At 45.9% G+C, this 25,176-nt stretch overlaps 1 protein-coding gene across 6 annotated transcripts in view; it reads left to right on the forward strand.

Moving 5' to 3' along the window:
• The window catches only part of CFAP251 (cilia and flagella associated protein 251), an 86,621-nt gene that overhangs the window by 57,678 nt on the left and 3,767 nt on the right, over window positions 1-25,176 (forward strand). For all 6 annotated transcript variants that reach the window (XM_054441793.2, XM_063646790.1, XM_063646788.1 and 3 more), the window contains 3 exons: window positions 2,940-3,030; window positions 3,239-3,382; window positions 24,715-24,943. In XM_054441793.2, the coding sequence (XP_054297768.1) occupies window positions 2,940-3,030; window positions 3,239-3,382; window positions 24,715-24,943 (464 nt within the window). The remainder of the gene's footprint in view (window positions 1-2,939; window positions 3,031-3,238; window positions 3,383-24,714; window positions 24,944-25,176) is intronic.

The raw sequence follows: 25,176 nt of genomic DNA on the forward strand, positions 1-25,176 counted from the left end.
TGATAGTGATATGGACAATAAGGTCCAGGCTGAGGTGGTCTCAGACGGAGATGAGGAACTTGTTGGGAACTGGAGCAAAAGTGATTCTGTTATGTTTTAGCAAAGAGACTGGTGGCATTTTGCCCCTGCCCTAGAGATTTGTGGAACTTTGAACTTGAGAGAGATGATTTAAGATATCTGGTAGAAGAATTTTTTTTTTTTTTTTTTTGAGATGGAGTCTCACTCTGTCACCCAGGCTGGAGTGCAGTGGCGCAATCTTGGCTCACTGCAACCTCCACCTCCTGGGTTCAAGTGATTCTCTTGCCTCAGCCTCCTGAATAGCTGGGACCACAGGTGTATGCCACCATGCCTGGCTAATTTTTTGTATTTTTAGTAGAGAAAGGGTTTCACCGTGTTAGCCAGGATGGTCTCGATCTCCTGACCTCGTGATCCACCTGCCTCAGCCTCCCAAAGTGCTGGGATTACAGGCATGAGCCACCGCGCCCGGCCTGTGGCGGAAGAAATTTCTAAGCAGCAAAGTATTCGAGAGGTGACTTGGGTGCTGTTAAAGGCATTCAGTTTTATAAAGAAAGCAGAGCACAAAAGTTCGGAAAATTTGCAGCCTGACTATGTGATAGAAAAGAAAAACCCATTTTCTGAGGAGAAATTCAACCTGGCTGCAGAAATTTGCCTATGTAACCAATAGCTGAATATTAATCTCCAAGACAATGGGGAAAATATCTCCAGGGCATGTCAGACATCTTCTTGGCAGCCCCTCCCATCACAGTCCTGGAGGCCTAGGAGAAAATGGTTTCTTGGGACAAGCCCAGGATCCCCATGCTGTGTGCTGCCTAGGGACTTGGTGCCCTGCATCCCAGCCACTCCAGTCATGGCTGAAAGGGGCCAGCATAGAGCTCGGGCTGTGGCTTCAGAAGGTGGAAGCCCCAAGCCTTGGCAGCTTTCATGATGTGTTGAGCCTGCAAGTCCACAGAAGTCAAGAATTGGGGTTTGGGAACCTCTGCCTAGATTTCAGAAGATGTATGGAAACACCTTGATGCCCAGGCAGAAGTTTGTTGCAGCGGCGGGGCCCTCATGGAGAACCTCTGCTAGAGAAGTGTGGAAGGGAAATGTGGGGTCAGAGCCCCCACACAGAGTCTCTACTGGGGCACTGCCTAGTGGAGCTGTGAGAAGAGGGCCACCATCCTCCAGACCTCAGGATGGTAGATCCACTGACAGCTTGCACTGTTTGCCTGGAAAAGCCATAGACACTAATGCCAGCCCATGAAAGCAGCCAGGAGGGAGGCTGTACCCTGTAAAGCCACAGGGATGGAGCTGCCCAAGACCATGGGAACCCACCTCTTGCATCAGCGTGACCTGGATATAAGACATGGAGTCAAAGGAGACCATTTTGGAGCTTTAAGATTTGACTGCCCTCCTGGATTTCAGACTTGCATGGGGCCTGTAGCCCCTTTGTTTCAGCCAATTCCTCCCATTTGGAATGGCCGTATTTACCCAATTCTGGTACCTCCATTCTATCTAGGAAGTAATTAACTTGCTTTTGATTTTACAGGCAGAAGGGACTTGCCTGTCTCAGATAAGACCTTGGATGTGGACTTTTGAGTTAATGTGAAATGAGTTAAGATTTTGGGGGACTATTGGGAAGGCGTGATTGGTTTTGAAATGTAAGGACATGAGATTTGGGAGGGGTTGGAGGTGGAATGATATGGTTTGGCTGTGTCTCCACCCAAATCTCATCTTGAATTGTACTCCCATAATTCCCATGTGTTGTGGGAGGGACCTGGTGGGAGATGGTTGGATTGTGGGGGCAGTTTCCCCCATGCTGTTCTCATGGTAGTGAATAAGTCTCATGAGATCTGATGGTTTGATAAGGGGAAACCTGATTCACTTGGGCTCTCATTCTCTCTCTTGCCACTGCCATGTGAGACATGCCTTTCGCCTTCCACCATAATTGTGAGTCCTCCCCAGCCATGTGAAAGTCCAATAAACCTCTTTCTTTTGTAAATTGCCCAGTTTCAGGTATGTTTTTATCAGCAGCATGAAAACAGACTAGTATACCGTGTGTGCATTTATTTATTAATTCTTACAACAATGCTGTGAGGCAGAATCTTCTCATTTTATAGTGGAGGACACTGATGCCAGGGAGGTTAAGTCACCTCCCCAGAATCACACAGCTTGCCAGGGGTAGAGCCGGGACTTGCACTCATGTCCGTGTGACTCCACACTCTGGACGCTTCCCCACTTCCCCACTGTGGTCTACATGAGGTGTGCTTGATGTCGCAGCAAAGAGGCTAATCACCCGATTAGCAGTAATCCAGTTAGTGGATTATTAGAATGATTTCTAATGATTAGCCTTTTGTAGGAGGCAAAGTTGGTCTCATTCAAAAGTAGGTTTTCTTACCATTGAAAGGGCCTATTTTTGGAAAGTCTGACCTTGAGTTAGGGAGCAGAGGGTTATTTTTATCCGACTGGCATGGGTCCCTGTGGTCTCCTGAGTTTTTATGGAAGCAATTAGTGTTGGCAGTCCACTTGTACAATATCCCATTCTTTTGACTCTGATCATTCGTGGATCTAAAGTTACGGCTAAGGCTGCTCTGTCTGGGAGGATTGTGGTTTCAGAACACGCGATGCCTCTCCCACCCCCAGGAGAGACATGTTCCCCAAAGATTGCAGACAAATTGTCAAGCACCTGCCCTGTCATCATCAAGAGAATATCACCATAATTAAGGCAGGTGCCCTCTACCTCTGAGTTCCACGCATGAAATGGAATTTTCTGGTTTGGGCTTCATTTTAAAGGACATTTTCTTAACAAGTGTGTAGAGACCCTAACTGTATCTGCGCTGTGATACCCTTCAGAGGGCCGCAGTGCTGTGCGGACCACCTTCTGAGCCATGCTCACGCTTGAGCGCTTTCTAATAGGGACATTTCTGTTGTTGTTCCAGTGTCCTGGAGGCAGCGGTTTCTCTTGGGGGTGAAGACTTGACCCCATTCTATGGTCTGCTGTCTGGTGGCCGGGAAGGAAAATTCTACAGGGTAATTGTCTCTAGAGTAAACACCTCCTGGTAACATCTAGTTAAGTTTGTAAAGCAAATGTGCCTGGGGTTAACCTTCTTGCTTTATTCCAAAGCTTTGTTCCCCAATTGAGCTTAAAATGTACTTTCTAGAAAATGTCTTTGAAGTATTCACGGATGCTTCAGACTTAAACCTAAACGTGTTGTGTTTCCGTTGTATTCCTACATAGGAGCTAGAAGACTACTTCTACTATTCTCAGCTTCGTAGTCAAGGCATCGACACAATGGAGACCAGAAAGGTGTCAGAACACATTTGCCTGTCAGAGCTTCCTTTTGTCATGAGAGCAATTGGCTTTTACCCGTCTGAAGAGAAGGTAGGGAGAACGAAAACAAGAGCAGCAACGGGATGTGCTATTTATAAAAAACGACCTCTGGGAACAATCATTATAGGTCAAAGCAAAAATTGCACATTTTTCTTGCATAAATGGATCAGAAAGACGGTTCTGGGCATTTCAGATGCACTCCTGAGTAACTGCCTTATGGTAGAGATATGCTGTTTCTAAAAGGCGCACTCCTCATGGAAGTTTGATGTTGGTTGGAGCATGGGTCTTGCAACCATGGTGTTGAACTGGACGGACTGGGGCTGCCGTCTCAGCCCTGACCCTTGCTGGGTGAGGACCAGCCTCATAGGACTTTTTTCTTTTTTTTTTTTTTTTTTGAGGTGGAGTCTTCCTCTGTCGCCCAGGTTGGACTGCAGTGGCACAATTTTGGCCCACTGCAACCTCCACCTCCTAGGTTCAAGTGATTCTCCTGGCTCAGCCTTCCAAGTAGCTAGGATTACAGGCACCCACCACCACGCCCGGCTAATTTTTGTATTTTTAGTAGAGACGAGGCTTCGCCATGTTGTTCAGACTGTTCTCAAACTCCTGACCTCAAGTGATCTGCCAGCCTCGGCCTCCCCAAGTGCTGTGATTACAGGCATGAGCGACCACTCCCGGCCAGCCTCATAGGATTTGAGGAGGGGATTGATGCATAAGCAGCCCTGGGCACGGTGCTGGGTGCACAGGAAGAGCTCAGTGAAGGGAGGGAGTTATTATCATCATTGTTATTCTCGCTGTCTAGTTGCTCTTAACCTAGCAGGTGTTAGTTAATGGGGCCCCTTAGGAAGGTGGGTGCTCGTCTGGACTGTGGAGCACGGGGGGTGCAGCCATCCCTCATGACCGTGCCGCAAAAGCACCCCCAGATGCAAGAAGCCCCAAGCAGGGTCGAGAAGCATCTCAGGGAAATGCTCCTCATGTAAACTGTTGTTTAAAGTGCAATTAAGCCGGGTGTGGCAGCTCACGCCTGTAATCCAAACACTTTGGGATGCCAAGTCGGGGAGGATCACTTGAGCCTAGGAGTTTGAGAGCAGCCAGGGTAACATAGGGAGATCCTGTCTATCCCCATCCCCCCAAAAAAATTTCCTGGTGTGGTGGCCCGTGCTTGTGGTCCCAGCTACTCAGGAGGCCATGGCAGGAGGATCACTTGAGCCCCAGAAGTGGAGGCTTCAATGCCCGTGATTGTGCCACTGCACTCCAGCCTGGGAGACAGAGCGAGACCCTATCTCAAAAAAATTAATACATAAATAAAGTACAATTTATTGTATTTCTTCTGACTTTTATTAATATTTTCCTTTTTTTATACATATTTATATAATCATATATATAATCATGCATCACTTAATGTTGGGGATATGTTCTGAGAACTGTGTCATTAAGCGACATCGTTATTGTGTGAACATCATAGAGTGTCCTTACACAAACACAGATGGCAGAGCCTGCTACACGCCTGGGCCGTATGGTAGAGCCTGTTGCTCCTAGGCTACAAACCTGAACAGCACGTGACTGTACTGAATATTGTAGGCAGTTGTAACACAGTGGTATTTGTGTATCTAAGCATATCTAAATGAAGAAAAGGTACAGTAAAAATATAGTATTATGACCTTATGGAACCACCATCATATATGCAATCTGTCATTGAAATATTATTAAGTGCAGTGTGACTGTATAGATGTATATAGTTTTAAAAAACCAATTGGCCTTGGCGCAGTGGCTCACGCCTGTAATCCCAGCACTTTGGGAGGCTGAGGTGGGTGGATCACCTGAGGTCAAGAGTTTGAGACCAGCCTGGCTAACATGGTGAAGCCCTGTCTCTACTAAAAAATACAAAAATTAGCTGGGCATGGTGGCGCACGCCTGTAGTCCCAGCTACTTGGGAGGCTGAGGCAAGAGAATCACTTGAACCCAGGAGGCGGAGGTTGCAATGAGCCGAGATCACACCACGCCCAGCCTGGGCGACAGAGCGAAACTCTTTCTCAAAAAATAAAAAACTGGCCGGGTGCAGTGGCTCAGGCCTGTAATCCCAGCACTTTGGGAGGCTAAGGCGGGCGGATCATGAGGTCAGGAGATCAAGACCATCCTGGCTAACACGGTGAAACCCTGTCTCTACTAAAAATACAAAAAAAATTAGCCGGGCGTGGTGGTGGGTGCCTGTAGTCCCAGCTACTTGGGAGGCTGAGGCAGGAGAATGGCGTGAACCCGGGAGGCGGAGCTTGCAGTGAGCTGAGATTGCGCCACTGCACTCCAGCCTGGGCGACAGAGCGAGACTCCATCTCAGAAAAAAAAAAATAAAGAAAAATTTAAATAAATAAATAAATAAATAAATAAATAAAAATAAAAAACAAACAAAAAAACTAATTGATACCACATTGAATATGTGTTTGTATCCTATATTTTCCCTTAATATTGTATCATAAGTATTTTCCATTATATTAAAAATTCTCTGAAAACATGCTTTTTAAAGGATATATTTTAATTTTTTAACTTTTTCTAATTTAGAAAATAGAATTATAAAGAAGAAAATAGAAATTACTCAGAGATCATCACTGTTATTATTTTGGTAGATATCCTATCATTTTATATATGGACATAGATATATCTATATTTTTAAACAAGGAATTGAGATTATATGGTATATATGTATATACCTATATATGTCAACATTATACAGAGGATGTGTGTGCATATATATATGTATCAACATTCTCAGTAACTTGTTTTGTTAGCAAGGTGGTAAAAATTCCTTGGCAACATGCTTTTAAAGGCTGCAAACTTAATTGGACCATTCCCTAGTTGATAGGCATGTAAGTTTTCTGAAGTAGTTGGTGTCAGAGACACAGCTGTATTGAGCATCTCTGTGCATGGTTTTTGCACACTTCTCTAATTATTTTCCTGGGTCATAGTGCAAAAAGTAGAATTACTGGGTCAGAGAATATGAAATTGCAGACCCTGTTGCTAACCTTCTTTCCATAAATACAGCATTTTACATGCTCATCTTCAGGAATCCACAAGTCCTGAAACCTAGCTAAGACTTGATGTTCATGTTGGCTGAGAACACTTGAGCAATATAAGCTGTGGTCCCAGTCCCTTCTCTCAGCTTCAGTGGCCTACCCAGAATCACCTGTTTTGTGTGCTCCAGGTATACAAAACTCATTTCTGGAGAAATTAGTTATCAGAGCCCCTTAATCCCTGCTGAGTCTTGAACGAGGACCTTAAAATCACCAGGTACTGTTGTAAGCTCCTCTAAAGGTCTTTGGCTGATGTGCATTTTGTCATAGCACATTGCTAGAAACATAAACAACTCTGAGAAAGTTCGTACAGCCTACGTAAGTGTTCCTGAGAGTGATATTTTCCAAAGAGTGTCCCTTAGAACATGGCTTCCCAAACTGGGAAGCTGCATCGGAGCATTTACTGACTATTCAGCTCCTGGGCCCTGCCCAGGTCCAGCCAATTGGAATCTCCAAGCACAGGCTTGGGATTCTCTATATCTCCTGGGGGTGCTCACTGCGGAGCCGCCCACATTTGAAGAAAGGGAGGGGCTCAACACACTGAGTGGGATCATTAGTCAGCTTTCTTCTTCTTCTTTTTTTTTTTTTTTTTTTGAGACAGCATCTTGCTCTGTCACCAACGCTGGAGTGCAGTGGTGTGATCTCAGTTTACTGCAACCTCTGCCTCCCAGGTTCAAGCAATTCTCCTGCCTCAGCCTCCTGAGTAGCTAGGATTACAGGCATGCACCACCATGCCTGGCTAATTTTTGTATTTTTTAGTAGAGACAGGATTTCACCATCTTGGCCAGGCTGGTCTCGAACTCCTGACCTCAAGTGATCCACCTGCCTCAGCCTCTCAAAGTGCTGGGATTACAGGCGTGAGCCACCGTGCCCGGCCTCAGCCTTGTTCTTTGGTTACAAGTTACAGAAACCTAAGTCGACCCATTTTCTGGTTCACAGAATTCCAGGTCCAGAGGGAGTGGGGATGTGCAGCGTAACCTAAGCCAGGCCCTCATCCATGTCGCTGGGAAGGGTCTCTCTCTTTAGGCCTCGATTTCTGCTGTGCTGTCTCCCTCCGTGTCCGGCTCCCAGCCCACATCCAGTGGGGTTCAACGCCACAGGCAGGAGCCTGTCTCCTTCCCAGAGCTGCAGACATTGTTGTCACTGTTGTCACTGCCATCGGTCATGTGCCACTCAGGTTGGCCAGGCGTGGGCACTCTCCTTCCTGGAGTGTGGGGTGGGCTCAGTACCCTTTAACCATGAGGACTATGACCAGGTGACAGCTAAGACGTGGGCAGGTGTCTCAGCCTCTTCATGCTTCAGCTTCCTCATCTACAAAATGAGTGCAGCAGTTGCACCCAGGACCACTCTGAGCAGGTGGTGTGGCTTCCACGGAATTCTGAGCAGGGCAAAAAATGGGCCCCTCTTCATTCTCACTTCCTTCTTTTTTTTTGGAGACAGGGTCTCACTGTGTCACCTGGTCCTCCAGCCTCAGCCCTCCAAGTAGCTGGGACTACAGGAGCGTGCCACCATGCTCTGCTAATTTTTCAATTTTGGTAGAGATGGGGTTTCCCCATGTTGGCCAGACGGGTCTCGAACTCCTGAGCTCAAGCCATCCACCCTCCTTAGCCTCCCACAGTGCTGGGATTCTAGGCGTGAGCCACCGCTCCCTGACCTCATTTCCTTCTCATTTTACATTAGAAATGTTGCCTCAGATGTCTCACTGTTCCCACGGCCACTGCACTTCATCTGCATGGTTCTATCTGTGGTTCTGCTTCTTCTGTTTGTAGTCCAACATTTAACCAAATACCCACCTCCTCTGGGTGATTGGTTGGCCTAACACTTGGTACTTCAAGATGGAGAAAGGGAAGAAGCACATCTTGGTGCAAACTAGCTGGCCTGGCTGCAGTTCCCAGCCTCCTTGGCGAGCCATCCCAGCGGTGGTCTGAATGCCAGAGTCCCCTCTGTAGATGAGGCTGGAGCAGGCTGCGTTCTCACAGGGGTGTCGTGAGGACTAGAGAGCGAGGGTCTGTGTGGTGCCCAGCGCACAGAGGTGCTTACTCAGTGGGGGGCTCTTCCCTCAGTATTTCCTGTTGAGTCAGCATGTTCCTCTTAAGAGGTGATGGGATCGCCCCTCATTTTCTTATTTTTAATTTTATTTTGCAAAATTCCAAGCAAACACAGAAACAGACAAAAGAATAAAATGAACTCTTGGCCAATCACGGTGGCTCACACCTGTAGCCCTAGCACTTTGGGAGACTGAGGCAGGAGGATCGCTTTAGTAAGCCCGGGAGTTCAAGAACAACCTAGGCAATATAGGGAGACCCTGTCTCTACAAAAAATAAAAAAAAAATTAGCTGTAGTGGCATGTGCTTATGGTCCCAGCTTCTCGGGAGGCTGAGGTGGGAGGATTGCTTGGGCCTGTGAGGTCAAGGATGCAGTGAGCCGTGATCACGCCACTGCACACACACGCCGCACACTCCTGCGTATCCATCAGTCAACTTCAGCTTCAGCAATTCTCAGCTCCTGTTTGGTCCAGACCCACTGAGCTGCTCCCGCCCCATGGGTTATTCTGAAGCAAGTTCCAGGCACCCTTGCCTCACAAGGAGGCCTTTCAAACCCAGGTGCCCCTTCCTCAGCCAGGGAGAGGGTCTCCTTCACAAGGCCTGCAGGCGCCTGAGGTTCACCCTTCTATGAAAGTCACCAACATGCCATCGTGGGCCATGCCTCTCGCAGTTCCTGTGGGTGAGGAGTATTCCGGCAGCTCTCTGATACCTGCAGGTCAGTGCTAACCATGGAGCCACATCAGGGAGGCTCCCGGCTCAGGCAGCTCTGGGTTTGAATCCTGACTGTGATCATGTACCAGTTACGACTTGGTCAAGTTTCGGAACCTCTCCATGCCTCACTTTCCTCATCTACAAAATAAACATAATAGTAGTACCTACCTCCAGAATTATTGTGAAGATTAACTGAGTATCCGTTTCGTACAGTACAAGGCACACGTTAAATGTTTAAAAATGTCATCCGATATTTTTGTCTTTGTCATGATATCCCCGTCTCTGGATTCGTGATTCCAGAAGCCCTTTATGGGAATGTTTCTCTGACCTTGTGCTTCTTCGTGTATAACCCTTTCCAAAATCTAAAAGTTTATATTTTCTTAATTTTCTGGTAAAGATACTTTACATAAATGTCCAAATGTCATCAAATTGATGGCAGTCTTCTCACTTGTTCAGGATTTTGTTTTTAAGAGGCAGGGTCTCACTCTGTCGCCCAGGCTGGAGTGCAGTGGTGTGATCACAGCTCACTGCAGCCTCGACTTCCTGGGCTCAAGTGATCCCTCTGCCCCAGCCTCTCTAGTAGCTGATATTATAGGCGCACAACACCACATCATTCAGGATTCTTGATTTTTTTTTTTTTTTTTTTTTTTTTTTTGAGACGGAGTTTCACTCTTGTTGCCCAGGCTGGAGTGCAATGGCGCCATCTCAGCTCGCCACACCTCCACCTCTCGGGTTCAAGCGATTCTCCTGCCTCAGCCTCCTGAGTAGCTAGGATGATAGGCATGCGCCATCTCGCCTGGCTAATTTTGTATTTTTAGTAGAGATGGGGTTTCTCCTTGTTGGTCAGGCTGGTCTCAAACTCCTGACTTCATGTGATCCACCCACCTCGGCCTCCCAAAGTGCTGGGATTACAGGTGTGAGCCACTGCGCCCAGCCAGGATTCTTGATTTTAATCCCTGGGCTGTCCTGCTTTGTTGGTGAGGTGTTTAGCCCTGGCGACCGGTGCTCACCTTTTGCACAAAGTATTTGAGAAAGGGGGTGGGCACAGAGCAACCCGCTTGTCTCTGCTTCCTATAGAAATAAGGAAGTCCTGCATATGCCTGGAATCCCAGCTGCTTGAGAGGCTGAGGCAGGAGGATCACTTGAGGCCAAGAGTTCCAGACCAGCCTAGGCAACATAGCGAGACCCCGATCTCTAAAAAATTTTAAAAATTTGTCTAGGCACAGTGGCTCACAATCCCAGCATTTTGGGAGGCCAAGGCAGAAGGATTGCTTGAGCCTAGGAGTTCAAGACCAGTCTCGGCAACATAAGGAGACCCGTCTCTGCTAATAAACAATTAGCTGGGTGTGGTGGCGTGCACCTGTAGTCCCAGCTACTTGGAGGGCTGAGGTGGGAAGGATCGAAGGATCACTTGCGCACAGGAGGTCAAGGCTGTAGTGAGCTGTGATTGTGCCATTGCACTCCAGACTGGACAGCAGAGTGAGGCCCTGTCTCAAAAAAAAAGATTACCTGGGGATAGTGGTGTGCAACTGGAGTCTCAGCTACCCTGGAGGCTGAGGCAAGAGGATTGCTTGATCCCAGGTGCTGTAGGCTGCAGCATGCTATGATCATGCCTGTGAATAGCTACTGTCCTCCAGCCTGGGCACCATAGCTCTCCAGAAAAAAAAAAAAAAAAAAAAAAAAAAAAGTAAGGAAGTGTCTAATTAAAGATGTACTCATTTATTCTATCATTGGCAAAAAATAATAAAGCTTAAACAACTTATCAAAATCTTGCTGATGAAGAAAAGGTATCCGGAAAAAAATGTTAGTTGGTAACAAATGTTACAAGTAACAGACATTGACAATTACTTAAAAACATAAAGACAGAAATAAAAACGGAGGTTGTAAGGTTTGCACTGGATGTTGTATATGTTCTCCTGCCTGACCCCACCACTTCCCAAAAGGAGAGTTTCGGTGCTGCACTCAGTGAGGGCCCCACTCACCCTTGGATTCCAGGGTTTTTTATCTACTTTAAAAAAAAAAAAGTTTCCTCTTTGGAGATGTTTTCTGAAGGCTCCAGATGTGCCCCACATCAGTGTGCAGACTTGATTAGCTGATGAGTTAGTTTATATCTGAAGCTACATCGGGAGAAGTTTCTGATCTTTTGTTTTCAAGTCAGATTTACAGTGATTAAAAAAAATCTTTTCAGGGCTTTGAAACTAACCCAGGATTTACCGTGGTTAATGAAATATTTCCTATTGAGATGTAGCCGCTCCCCCTCCTTCAGGAAGTTGTGTGGAGTATATGCCTCACTACTGGAGTGTGTTCACACTTGGTTACAGAAAAGACGCAGATGCAGGGTTTAAATCAGCAGCCCAAAGACTATACATTATTGATATTCTTCTTATGTCATTACAACTGTCTTGGGGATTTGAAGCTAGTCAGTGTGGTACACTGAAGCCAAATTACACAAGAATATAACCCTCCCCAAAGAATTCCTAGCCATTCCCTTCTTTCACAGAAAGCTGTGCTCAGGAGCAAAACACAGCCAAAGTGGTCATGGTGGGCTGCTCCTAGAAATCATTATTTATTTATTTATTTATTTATTTATTTATTTATTTATTTTTTGAGACCAAGTCTGTCGCCCAGGCTGGAGTGCAGTGGCTCAATCTCAGCTCACTGCACTCACTGCAACCTCCGCCTCCCAGGTTCAAGCGATTCTCCTGCCTCAGCCTCCCGGGTATCTGAGACTACAGGCACCCGCCACCACACCCAGCTAATTTTTTGTATTTTCAGTAGAAACGGGGTTTCACCGTGTTAGCCAGGCTGGTCTCAATCTCCTGACCTCCTGATCTGCCTGCCTTGGCCTCCCAAAGTGCTGGGATTACAAGATGTGAGCCACCGTGCTCGGCCTAGAAATCATTTTTAAATGAAAGATCTGCAGCGTGTATAATGTTATCAAAGGAACCATAGCTTAGGTGTCATCGTTTCTACAGATGATTTCACATACAAGGCAGTTCCATCCTCTATCTTTATAAATGTGTCTTTTCCTCCAGGATTTTGGACTGTCACATTGGGATGGGGTCCAGCATATCATTCGTTTCCTGCTTACTTGCAACTTCACTTCTCTTTAGCTTGCAGAGTGTTGTATAATCTTGACAGGTTTGGGCAGGGAATTAACATTGGTGCAACCACCTAGTTCTGTGAACTTAAGTCTAATCCTGTGGAGACATATGTGCCCAGCAAGTGCCCACCTGGTGGACGCTTGGCAAATGTTGATGGAATGAGTGAATGAATCAATGATGCTCATTGGTCGTATTCGACAGATAGTGAGGAAGACAGAGTCCCTGACATTATCATTTGATCTCAGCATAATTCTTAGTAACCCTAATGTGTTTGATATATTCAGGAGCTTGGGCATAGCTTAGGAGCATTTAGAAAGGAATTAAACAGTCACTTAACTTTTTATTTTATTTGCTATTTATTTTTTGCTTAAGTTTTAAAATGTATGTATCTTTTGACTCAACAAATGTACTTTTAAGAGTGTATCCTGGCCGGGCGCAGAGGCTCACGCCTGTAATCCCAGCACTTTGGGAGGCCGAGGTGGGAGGATCACCTGAGGTCAGGAGTTCGAGACCAGCCTGGCCAACATGGCCAAACCCCGTCTCTACTAAAAATACAAAAATTAGCTGGGCATGGCGGTGCGTGCCTGTAATCCCAGCAACTCCGGAGGCTGAGGCAGGAGAATTGCTTGAACCCAGGAGGCAGAGGTTGCAGTGAGCTGAAATGGTGCCACCATACTCTCCAGCCTGGGTGACAGAGCAAGACTCTATCTCAAAAAATAAAAAAGGGAGTGTGTCCTACAGAAAAACTCACCCAAGTTTATAATGATGTACATATATAATGATGTATATATTATATATTTAAATATATAATATATAAAAATATTGAGATGGGGTCTCACTACATTGCCCAGGCTGGTCTCAAACTCCTGGGCTTATGCAAGCCTCTTGCTTTAGCTTTCCTAGTTGCTGGGACTACAGGCCCTCCAAACCCATATCTGACCTGAAGGGACAATTGTTGCCACATAGTCTATTGTGTTGAAAATCAAAACAACACTGATATCCATTGATAGGAGATGAGATTAATAATAAGGCACACCTACAAGTGAGACTGGCCTGGTGCTGCGTCTCTTCACCTGTATTCCCAGCACTTTAGGAGGCCAAAGTGGAAGGATCGCTTGTCCTTGGGAGTTCAAGACCAGCCTGAGCAACATAGTGAGACCCTGTCTCTACAGATTATTTTTTTTTGAGACAGAGTCTTGCTGTTTTGCCCAGGCTGGTGGGCAATGGCATGATCTCGGCTCACTGCAACTTCCACCTCCTGGATTCAAGCAATTCTCCTGTCTCAGCCTCCCGAGTAGCTAGGATTACAGGCAGTGCCACCATGCCCAGCTAATTTTTTGTATTTTTAGTAGAGATGGGGTTTCGCCATGTTGGCCAGGCTGATCTCGAACTCCTGACCTCAGGTGATCCTCCCACCTTGGCCTCCCAAAAGTGGGATTACAGGCATGGGATTAAAGGCTGGGATTACAGGCATGAGCCACCATGGCTGGCCATGAATTTTTTTTTTTTAATTGCTGGATGTAGTGGCGCTCGCCTGAAGTCCCAGCTATTCAGGAGGCTGAGGTGGGAGGATCACTTGAGCCCAGAGGTCAAGGCTGCAGTGAGCCATGATTGCACCATTGCTTTCCAGTCTGGGCAACACAGTGAGACTCTGTCTCAAGAAAAAGAAAAAAAAAAGCCCATCTAGGGGTTCTATAAATAAAAGACCATTTCATTCAGTGGCATCTGCCCTCCTTAGGAGACAGTTGTGGCTATAAATTTGGGGAGACCTCAGACATACATTTCTGTACTATTTAAGTTCTCCTAACTATAAACATGTAGCTTGTGTTGCTTTTGTATTCAGAACAAAAACGAGAAAGATAAACAAGCAAATCCCCCCAAAGCCCTGTGCACTAATCTTCGTGGCTAAAGCAGGGTCCCAGCTGGGATGGAGGCCTGTAGCCAAGTGGTTCAGCCTCACCCATAACAAGGGGGGAAATTTGAGCCAAGAGGCACGGGGATAATTTCTGCTCTGATAAAGACCCTGAGGGAATTTGGAAATTTGCACTTTGAAGAGAAGCCCTCATTATGTTGGGTCTTGCCCTGAAACGTAAATATCAGCAGGTATTTCCATCCTGAAGGTAAGAGAAGTGGCCCAGTGTTCTAGGGGAGGCCTTCCTGGCCAACGGAGTCCGTGGCCAGGCCCCTGCCCAGCAACAGGTGGGCTTCCTGCAGAAAGATCAGAGCAAGACAAAACTATTTCTGCTTTTCACATGTAAAGCATTTAAAGAAATAAATCCTGGATTACTATGCAGACATTAAAAAGAATGCAGGCGATAGAGTCCGGGCCTGGTGGTTCATACCTGTAATCCCAGCACTTTGGGAGGCCGAGGTGGGCGGATCACCTGAGGTCAGGAGTTCGAGACCAGCCTGGCCAACATGGTGAAGCCCTGTCTCTACTAAAAATACAAAAATTAGCCAGGCGTGGTGGCGCACGCCTGTAATCCCAGCTACTCGGGAGGCTGAGGCAGGAGAATTGCTTGAACCCAGGAGGCGGAGGTTGCAGTGAGCCAAGATGGCGCCATTGCACTCCAGCCTGGGCAAGAAGAGCGAGACTCCGTCTCAAAACAAAAAAAAAGAATGCAGGTGATAGTAATGCATAATACCATTCTGGGAAAGTGAGGCCTAGAGAGAGAAGGAAGATTGCATAGTCACTTAGCTACCGAGGGCACAGCCAGGGTTTGAACCAAGCTGGCTGACCCCCAACTCCAGGTTCTGTTCCTACATATGTATGAGTTGGTGCAAAGAAGGAAGAAAACCCTAACAATTCAGGCATCCAACACTGGTTATTGCTGCGGGACGGGGAATTTCAGGGCATTTTATTATTTTTTTTCTTTGTATCTCCATTGTTAGAATTTTTCATAACAAGCATGTTTCAATCTTGACTGGTTTTATGATATAAAAGGGTAGATCACAATGATGGTGGAAGATATATTTTAAAAATATTAATGTTCTTTGAATTGAAATGTTGTTACTTGCCATTGCCATGGCTTCTCCATATTATTTATTTTCTTTTCTTAAAAAAAACTTTATTGAGATATACCACATACCACGTAATTCACCTGTTTAGAGGATGCAGTTCATTGGTTTTTAGAATGTCCACCGAGTGGTGCAGACATCACCACCATGTAATCCTAGAACATGTTTATCATTCCAAAAAGAAACCCCAGACCCATGAGCACTCACTTCCCATTTCTCCTTCAACCACCAATGTGCTTTCTGTCTGTATGGATTGGCCTATCTTGGCATTTCATATAAATGGAGTCATGAAATACGTGGTCTTTTGGGTCCAGCTTCTTTCACTCACTCAGCATCATGTTTTCCAGGTTCATCCAGGTTGTAGCATGTGTCAGTCCTTCATTCTTTTCTTTATGATTGGGTAACATTCTATTCATCCAGGTAGATATGCCACATTTTATGTATCCATTCACGAACAGATGGACATTTACGTTTTCCCATTTTCTTGGCTATTATGGATAAGGCTGCTGTGAACATTTGTGTGCAAGTTTTTTGTTGTTGTTGGATTTTTTTTTCTTCTTCTTTTTTTTTTTTGAGATGGAATCTCCCTCTGGCTGGAGTGCAATGGCGTGATCTCGGCTCACTGCAGCCTCTGCCTCCCAAGTTCAAGTGATTCTCCCACCTCAGCCTCCTGAGTACCTGGGACTACAGGTGCCCGCCCCCACGCCCAGCTAATTTTTGTATTTTTAGTAGAGATGGGGTTTCACCATGTTGGCCAGGCTGGTCTTGAACTCCTGACCTCAAATGATCCACCCAACTTGGCCTCCCAAAGTGCTGGGATCCCAGACGTGAGCCGCGGTGCCCGGCCCACATCACTTCTTCACTTAAGCTAGGAACCATCTGGGGCTTTAGGGTGCATGAGGCAGGATCAGGATTTTGGAGAGCTGTGGACACAGAATTAGCAAATCCTTCGTTGTGGGTTTGGTACAAGGTGCAAGACTTGTCTTTCAGCTAGGACTGTCTCTTTGACCTTTAAAAACATTCACCGGGAAGGGAAGAGTCCCTGGAGGTGTTTGAGACCTGGGCTCTGATGCAGGGCAGGGTGACAGTCGCTCTAAAGGGCCCTGTGAATGGGTGTTGTTCACATGGAGTAGAAGACACTGGGCAAGAGCACCAGGCCAGGCCTTGGCTGCCGTCACCTGAGACTGCGTCCAGAGGGCAGAACTGTGCACGCGTGCCCCACTCCTGGAAAAAGAGGCAGTCGCCATCCAGATCTAGTTCCTGGAGGGAGGTATGCAGCAGCTGGGGTCATAGTGTTGCATGAATCGCAGGGGGGGCGCTCACAGGGGTCTCCAGATGTGGCCATGCAGTGATGCTGCCCAGCCCTTACGCCCCCTCCTCAGCCCACTACTCCCTGCCCCAGGTCAGCGAGGATATGCAGGGGGTGACCAGGGGAGGGTGTGAGTGAAGATGATGAGTGGGAACAAGACACTGTGCCCCATTAGTTGAGGATGTTCTAGAGGGTATTGTGCGTTGGGAGGAGGGGGTGGGGAAGAGGGTGAGTGCTCCCAGCCCTACAGGTCCATGAAACCATTACAAAAGCAAACCTGCCCCCACCAGGAGCCTGCTTATAAAAACAAGGAATGGCCCCAGTTCAAATATATCGTGTTCCTCTCCATTTAATAGGGAGGTTGTAAAACTTAATTATAGAACATAATTCTAAGGACATCAATGGCTTTCTGAGGCTGACAGCAGGGATCACAGACCCAAAGGCCTGCATTGTCAATGACAGAGGCAGAAATAAGATGCTCTCGGGTGAGGGGACTCCAGCCCACCACCAAGAGGCCACCCTCATGTCTTGGGGCCTGGAGCAGTCGGGGCAACAGAGGCCCAGATGCTGTATGTCTAAATGTTTAAAAGTTACCAATCAAGCAACAAGCTGCTAAATAAATATTCCCCCTTGACAGTTCAACCTTCGACATGAGCTGATTCAAAGTTCACACCCGAATGGGCAGCATGCAGGGCCAGGCTGGGACAGCCCCGTGTGTCTTCCCAGCTCTGGCTCCGTCCCTGGCCACTGTGTGCATGGCATTCAGGAGGTGGACCCTTCTCTATACCCTCCAAACAGCAGCCCCGGGGCACCCTTCAGGCCTATGGGTGGGCAACACCAGGGGCACAGGTTGGCCTCAGGAGGGTGAGATCCCCATGGGCCCCAGAAGTGGGCTTAGGTTATGTAGGAGAGAGAAGCCTCGGGTTCAGGTACCCAGAGTGTGGTCTAGAATTGGGTGCATGGGCTCGGGGTGGGCACCTCCTCTGCACCCTCCTCCTCACGCTTGTTTCCCAGCATAGAGTGTCTTCCTCTGACCTCCTACGTGCCAAACCCTTCATGGCTCTGCAGTAGGCCCACCTCTTCCAGGAAGCCTTCCCAAAGCCCACCTGGCTGAGAGCTCCTCCAGCCTTTGATGATGTTCTCCTGCATCTTGGCACTGAATCTTTCAGAGCCACGGTAGCCAACCTTTTAAAATCACTTGAGGGCACTTAAAAAAATACATCAGTATTTTTACACCTGATTTTTACACCTGGGCCCAAGCCTTGTGCAACAGAACCTAGGGGTGGAGCCTGATCATGGACAGTTTTTAAAGCCCCAGGCAGCCAGGGCTGAGGACCTCGGCGATGGAGCCTGTCAGCTCACTTTCCTTGTGTATATCGTCTCTTGAGCGTCTCTTCACATGGCCCAGACCTTAATAGATGCTGAATAAATATTTGCTGACCCCAACGACTAAGATTGAAAACCAGAATGCAGAACTGTTTTAGTAATAATTGAGGGACTTGCATTTCATTGGCTTTGCACTAAACCAAATAAATGCTCAGTAACCACTAGTAAATCGAGTGAAATTAACTAGGGCACTAAATGATTATTCTAAGCTTCTTGTGAGTTTCAAGAGAATTCTTTTTGTGGCCTCACTTGTGTCCACATTATTTACTTCATCATTCATTCATTCATCCATTCATCCATCTATCTATCCATTCAGTAAACATTTCTCTGAGCCTCTATAATGTGCCAGGCTCTGAACTAAGCTGCCGGGGAAATAGAGATGAAAGCTCTGGCTACAGCTTAATGGGGAAAACAGATGTGAGCCCAAAGAATTAGAGCGTGCACCGCAGCTGCCACCCATTATTACTCTCTACTGAAAGTCACAAGCTTGGGGCTGATTCATTTTGGCACCAGTATCACCTCCGTGAACCCCTGTGGTCTAAGAGCAGCAGTATTCAAAGTGTGGCCCCCAGACCAACAGGACTGACTTCTCGTGACCTAGGGACTTACAAGAAATGCAAATGGTCAGACCCTATCCCAGACTCAGAAACCCCGCAGGTGGGACCCACAGTCTGTTTGAACAAGACCTGCTGGTCATTGTGATGCCTGACGATGTCTGCGAGCCTGTGCCTTCCAGCCGTGTTTCTCAAGCTTGGCTACGCATTCAAATCATTTGAATGAGAAGCTTCCAAAAATTTGGTCCCCAGACCAATTAAATCAGGATCTCAGCTGGTTGTGATGGCTCATTCCTGTAATCCCAGCACTTTGGGAGGCCGAGGCAGGCAGATCACTTGAAGTCAAGAGTTTGAGACCAGCCTGGCCAACAGTAGCAACCCTGTTGCTACTGAAAATACAAAAATTAGCCAGGTGTGGTGGCGTGCGCCTATAGTCCCAGCTACTTGGGAGGCTGAGGCAGGAGAATTGGTTGGACTCAGGAGGTAGAGGTTGCAGTGATCCGAGATCACGCCACTGCATTCCCGCCTGGCGACAGAGTGAGACTACCATCTAAAAAAAAAAATCAGGTTCTCAGGAATAGGATCTGGGCCTCAGAACTGTTTAAGCTCTCCAGATGAATGGAATAAAGCCCCGCCTTAGCAGGCGTGAGAATGCCAGTCAAAGGCCAGGCTGACTGACGACCACCAGAATGTCTGGGCCGCTCAGCTAGGACTCCTGCTTCTCTCAAGTCATCTTCACACGGGGGCGTTCAGAACAAGCTCCACGTTCTATTTCCGGCTCCGAGGTTCCTCTCCCAAGCATGAACTTTGTTCAGACATGTAGCAGAACCTGCCTTTTCAACGAACACTTGCGAAGTCGGCTCAGGAAGGAAATGTCAGTGATGCCAAAGCTGCCAACTCTGTGCTTGTTGAGTAGTGATTCTTGATCAGTCATACGGGAAGAGAGAGTAAGAGGTGAATCACATGCTGAGTGGTTTGTGCTGTGAATGTTTGCTGAGCTCTTTGGAACTCTCTGGGTATGAGTAACTCAGGCCCTTATGAATTCCTTTTGTCGTCTTAGTCTCCTGTTTCTGAACTGAGTTAAAACATATATTACATTGGTAATTTATATATATTTATATATATTATTTCTTTTTTTTTTCTTTTTGAGACAGGGTCTTACTCCTCACTCCTGTTGCCCAGGCTGGAGTGTGGTGGCACAATCACGGCTCACTGCAGCCTCCACCTCCCAGGCTCAGGTGATCCTCCCATCTCAGCCTCCCAAGTAGCTGGGACTACAGGCACATGCGCCACCACACCAAGCTAATTTGTTGTCTTTTTTGTAGAGACAGGGTTTCACAGCCCAGGCTGTCTCAAGCTTCTAAAGCGATCTACCCACTCCAGCCTCCTAAAGTGCTGGGATTACAGGTGTGAGCCACCCCACCCAGCCAAATTATAATTTATCTTATGTTATGATTACATGTATTGTAATTAGCAAGTGCATAGAAAAATACAATAATCACAAGAATAATTACTGTCTGTTGAATGCTTGCTATGTGTTAGGCATTATGTTAAGCACTTTACATGCATAGTCTCAATAAGCTTCAGAAAAGCCCAATGCATACGTATTACTGTATTCCCTGCTTTTTCAAGATGAGGAAACTGAGGAGAAGGAATGTGAGTAACTCACTCAAGGTCATATAGACAGAAAATGGCAGAGCCAGAGTTTGAACCTAGGTCTATCATCAAAGATTGCTCTTTTAGCCCCCACCTCTACTGTCTCATGGTAAATAGTGGCATTCCTATATAGTAATACTGTCAAAATTATATAGTGCAATATGCAAATAATTGCTACTGGATAGTGTTTTTTCCTACATAAAATTATACATGATTTAACAAGCAATTGTACATAGTATAAACTCAGTAAATGCTGTATATGAAACAGTGTTACCATTTACAGCTACTTTTATAATATCAATTATATATCAATTATAGTTAATTTGTGTCTGTAACCAATAATGTTATTTCAACATTCCTAGAATCTTGCCTGGTTTTTTTTTTGAGACAGGGTCTCACTCTGTGCCCCAGGCTGGAGTGCAGTGGCACAATCAGGGCTCACTGCAGCCTTGGCTTTCTGGGCTCAAGCCATCCTCCTGCATCAGCCCCCGTAGCTAGGACTGCCACCACACCTGTTTTTAGATTTTAGTAGAGATGAGGTCTCATTATGTTGCCCAGGCTGGTCTCAAACTCCTGAACTCAAGCCATCCTCCCATCCTGGCCTCCCAAAGTGCTGGGATTATAGGCATGAGCCACCATGTCTGACCTGGAATGTTGCATTGAGAATATGTGGCATCTCTGAAAATACTAGGTGATTACTTAGATACAGCGTTAAAGGAAAAAAGCAGGATGTAAAATTATACATGATACCAGTTTTGTAAAAAATATGCATGTGTATTTTATATGCATAGAAAAAATAGGAAGGAGGTGCCCCAAATCTTTCACAGAAATTGTGATTGGATGGTTGGATTACAAGAGATTTTTATTTTTTTCTTGATACTTGAGGCCAGACCAAGATGTGAGGGTGAAGGGTACTTGAGACAGGTTGGAGCTTGGCAGTGCTGCAAACTGGTGTCCTCTGAATTTTTGTTCCACATTTTTTAAGTGGGACATGGAGAAATTGGTTACCGATGGATAAGTAATGTGTACAAATAGAGATTAACTTCCTGGTTCATTCCCACAGACCAAAGTAGAATGCCTGTTCTTTTGCAGGAGCAGGGAGGAGAAGAAGCAAATTCGTTCCCACTTCTCTATTGCTCTTATTCTTTCTTTGTAAAATTCCAAACCCCACAGTTTATTGGGAAACATCTTAGGTTAAAATGTAAATGCTAAAATAAGTTACTAATTCCTAGCCCTTTCACTGGTATAATTGGGGTTTCTGCATTTCAGCTGACTGCTACATGCACGGTACAAAAATACTGCACAGAGAGAGGCTGACAGCAGTGAGGAACAGTTTTGTTTGTTTCTTTAATTATTATATTTCTCTCTTCCTCGTGTTTTGCCAGTGACATAAGGCGTCCTGTGAGGAGTCCTGTGGTAACTGGCCCTGCATTTCCACTTAAACATAGGCATGTCAGCACCCTTTTCTCATTCGAGAAAAATTAGAAAATACACAAACTTTCCAAGTGAGAAGGGGAAAATTTTTTAAATTATTATTTTTTTAAGCTGCAAAGAATGAACATCTAAAAGATCTCATGGGCCTGGGTTCTCTAGGAGTTGGCAGTAGTAGCACAATCACCCGATCATCTGCTGGTGGCCAAAAGGAAAGCCCTTATCAAAAAGGTATTTAGGAGCCTGGAGTCACAGCTTTTATCTCTGATGAGAAGCTGTGCACAGTCTAAGGTGAGGTGGCCTGGTGCAGCCCCACTGGAGGGTGTTTTTAAGTTCTTGCAGTGACAAGTTGTCACATTTTCTTTTTGCTTCATCCAGATGCATGAATCGAAGCAACTAAAGTCTGAAAGGGAATGAAATGCCATGAGCCAGTATCTGTGACCTGCGGGTGACAACTCGAGAGCAACAAGTGACTGGGTTTAAGATGATCTCCTTTAAAAGGTGTCTTTAAAGCAAAAGGAAGCATGTGTGTTAGGGATCCACGCGCATGTGATGAACCACATAGAACAGTGAAGTGGTGCTAATGGAAAATTCAGTAGCCAGTATACGGGGCGAGGAGGTAGTGAGGGAACAGCACATGCGTGAATGCAAAGGCGCATGCCACAACACCCGGCTCATTTTTGTATTTTTTGTAGAGACAGAGTTTCACCAGGTTGCCCAGGCTGGTCTCTAGTTCCTGGGTTCAAGCAGTTCTCCTGCCTCAGCCTCCCAAAGTGCTGAGATGGCAAGGTGTGAGTCACCGTTCCTGGCCATCATCTCTCAAAAAAAAAAAAAAAAAAGGCAGGCATGATGGCTCACTCCTGCATCCCTACACTTTGGGAGGCAGCTGTGCTGCAGCCTGGGTGACAGAGAGAGATTCTGTCTCTTAAAGAAAAAAAATTTAAGTCTTCCAATCCCTGAATATGGAACGCCTTTCCATTTACTTATGTTTTCTTTAGTTTTTTTTTTTTTACAATATTTTGTAGCTTTTAGAGCACAAATCTTACATTTTTGTTAAATTTATTCCTAAATACTTTATTCTTCTTAATCCTATTATAATTGGAATTGTTTTATTAATTTATTATAATTCTTGTGCTGTTCACTGCTAGTGTGTAAAGAAATACAATAGATTTTTTTTTTTTTTTTTTTTCAGTTAGAGTTTTGCACTTGTCACCCAGGCTGGAGTGTAATGGCGCCATCTCAGCTCACGACAGCCTCCACCTCCCCAGTTCAAGTGATTCTCCTGCCTCAGCCCCCCCGAGTAGCTGGGACTATAGGCATACGCCACCATGCTGGGCTAATTTCGTATTTTTAGTGGAGACAGATTTTCACCGTGTTGGCCAGGCTGGTCTTGAACTCCTGACCTCAGGTGATCTACCCACTTTGGCCTCCCAGAGTGCTGGAATTACAAGCCTGAGCCACCATGCCCGGCCTCAATTGATTTATTTTTTAAGACAGGGTCTCACTTTGTGTCCTAGGCTGGAGTGCAGTGGCATGATCATAGGCTCACTGCAGCCTTGAACTTGTGGGCTCAAGCAGTCCTTCCACCTCAGCCCCCTGAGTAGCTGGAACCACAGGTGCATGCCACATGCCTGATTAATTTTTTGTTTTTTTAGAGGCAGGGTCTTTTAATATGTTGCCTAAGCTTGTCTCGAACTCCTGGCCTCTAGCAATCCTCCAGCCTCAGCCTCCTAAAGTGATGGGATTACAGGGGTGAGCCACTGCACCTGGCCTATAATTGATGTTTATATTATTGATCTTATACCCTGCAACCTTGCTGAAGTTGTTTACCAGTTCTAATAGTTTTTAGTGTATTGTTTATATATATATAAGATTGTGTTATCTGCAAATAGAGATAGTTTTGCTTCTCCCATTCAATTCTGGGTGCCTTTTATCTTCTTTTCCTGCCTAATTTCCCTGGCTAGAACCTCCAGGACAGTGTGGAATGGAAGTGGTGCCAGATGGCTCATGCCTGTAATCCCAGCACGTTGGGAGACCAAGGTGGGCAGATTGCTTGAGCCCAGGAGTTTGAGACCAGCCTGGGCAACATGGTGAAACCCCGTCTCTAAAAAAAATACAAAAATTAGCCAGGCATGGTCAAGCATGCCTGTAGTCCCAGGAACTCTGGAGGCTGAGGTGAGAGGATCGCCTGAACCTGAGAGGTCAAGGCTACAGTGAGCTGAGATTGCCTCACTGCACTCCAGCCTGGGTGAAATAGTGAGACCCTGTATCAAAAAAAAAAAAAAAAAAAGGGGGAGGGGGAGGAAATGGTGAGAGTGGACATCCTTGTCTTTTTTTCTGATCTTAGGAGGAGAAAGCATTTAGTCCTTCATCATTAAGTATGATTTTAGCTGTGGGTTTTTCACACATGCCTGTTATTGGGTTGAGGAAGCTTCCTTCTATTCCTAGTTTGTTGAGTGTTTTTATCATGTAAAGTTGTTAGATTTTGTTAAATGCTTTTTTTCTATGTCTGTTTAGATGATCATGTGGTTTCTGTCCTTTATTCTGTTAATAATAATGTATTATATTAATTGAGGTTGACATGTTAAACCAACCTTGCATTCTTGGATAAATCCCACTTGATCACGGTGCACAATCCTTTTGTATGCTCCTGGATTTAATTTCTTGTATTTTCTGGAGGATTTTTACATCTAAAATAATTGGAAAGTATTCCTTTTTCCTCTATTTTTGTGCAGTTTGTGGAAAATTAGTATTCTTCTTTTTTTCCCCCCACCCCAAGACAGAGTTTCACTCTGTTGCCCAGGCTGGAGTGCAGTGGTATGTCCTTGGCTCACTGTAACTTCAACCTCCAGGGTTCAAGTGATTCTCATACCGTGCCAGGCTAATTTTTGTATTTTTAGTAGAGACAGGGTTTCACCATGTTGGCCAGGCTGGTCTCAAACTCCTGGCCTCAAGTGATCCTTCGGCCACGGCCTCCCAAAGTGCTAGGATTACAGGAATGAGCCGCTGCACCAGCCCTACTTTCCAATTTTTAGAAATCTATCCCGGTGCCTTTTCTATTTACTGTGGTCTATTTTTTTTTTTTTTTATTACCATCTTTTCCCTAGATTGATGATATATTTAACGAAATTAAATTTGGTGAATATGTGGACACTGGAAAGCTAATTGACAAGATCAACTTACCAGATTTTCTCAAAGTGTACCTTAACCACAAGCCACCTTTTGGTAACACCATGAGTGGCATCCACAAGAGCTTTGAGGTGCTCGGTTATACCAACTCCAAAGGGAAAAAGGCCATTCGAAGAGAGGACTTCCTGAGACTGCTCGTTACTAAAGGTAAGCACATACATCAGGATGTCTGGTAACATCCTGGGGCCATTTCCAGTGTAGAGAACTGAGTTTGGGCAGCCAGCCCCTGTGAGAGCTCCATCTTTCATGAAAGAGGTGATTTGACCAGATTTGAGCCATGAGGGGTTCTGGCTGACCCACCTGCATCCCTGGCAAGTACGAGGTAATGGGAGGGGCCTGGAGCTAGAAAGCAGAAGAATGTGATTCGTGTTGCAACTACC

The sequence above is a fragment of the Pongo pygmaeus genome, chromosome 10 (genome assembly GCF_028885625.2).
Source record: "Pongo pygmaeus isolate AG05252 chromosome 10, NHGRI_mPonPyg2-v2.0_pri, whole genome shotgun sequence".
NCBI classification, from domain to species: domain Eukaryota; kingdom Metazoa; phylum Chordata; class Mammalia; order Primates; family Hominidae; genus Pongo; species Pongo pygmaeus.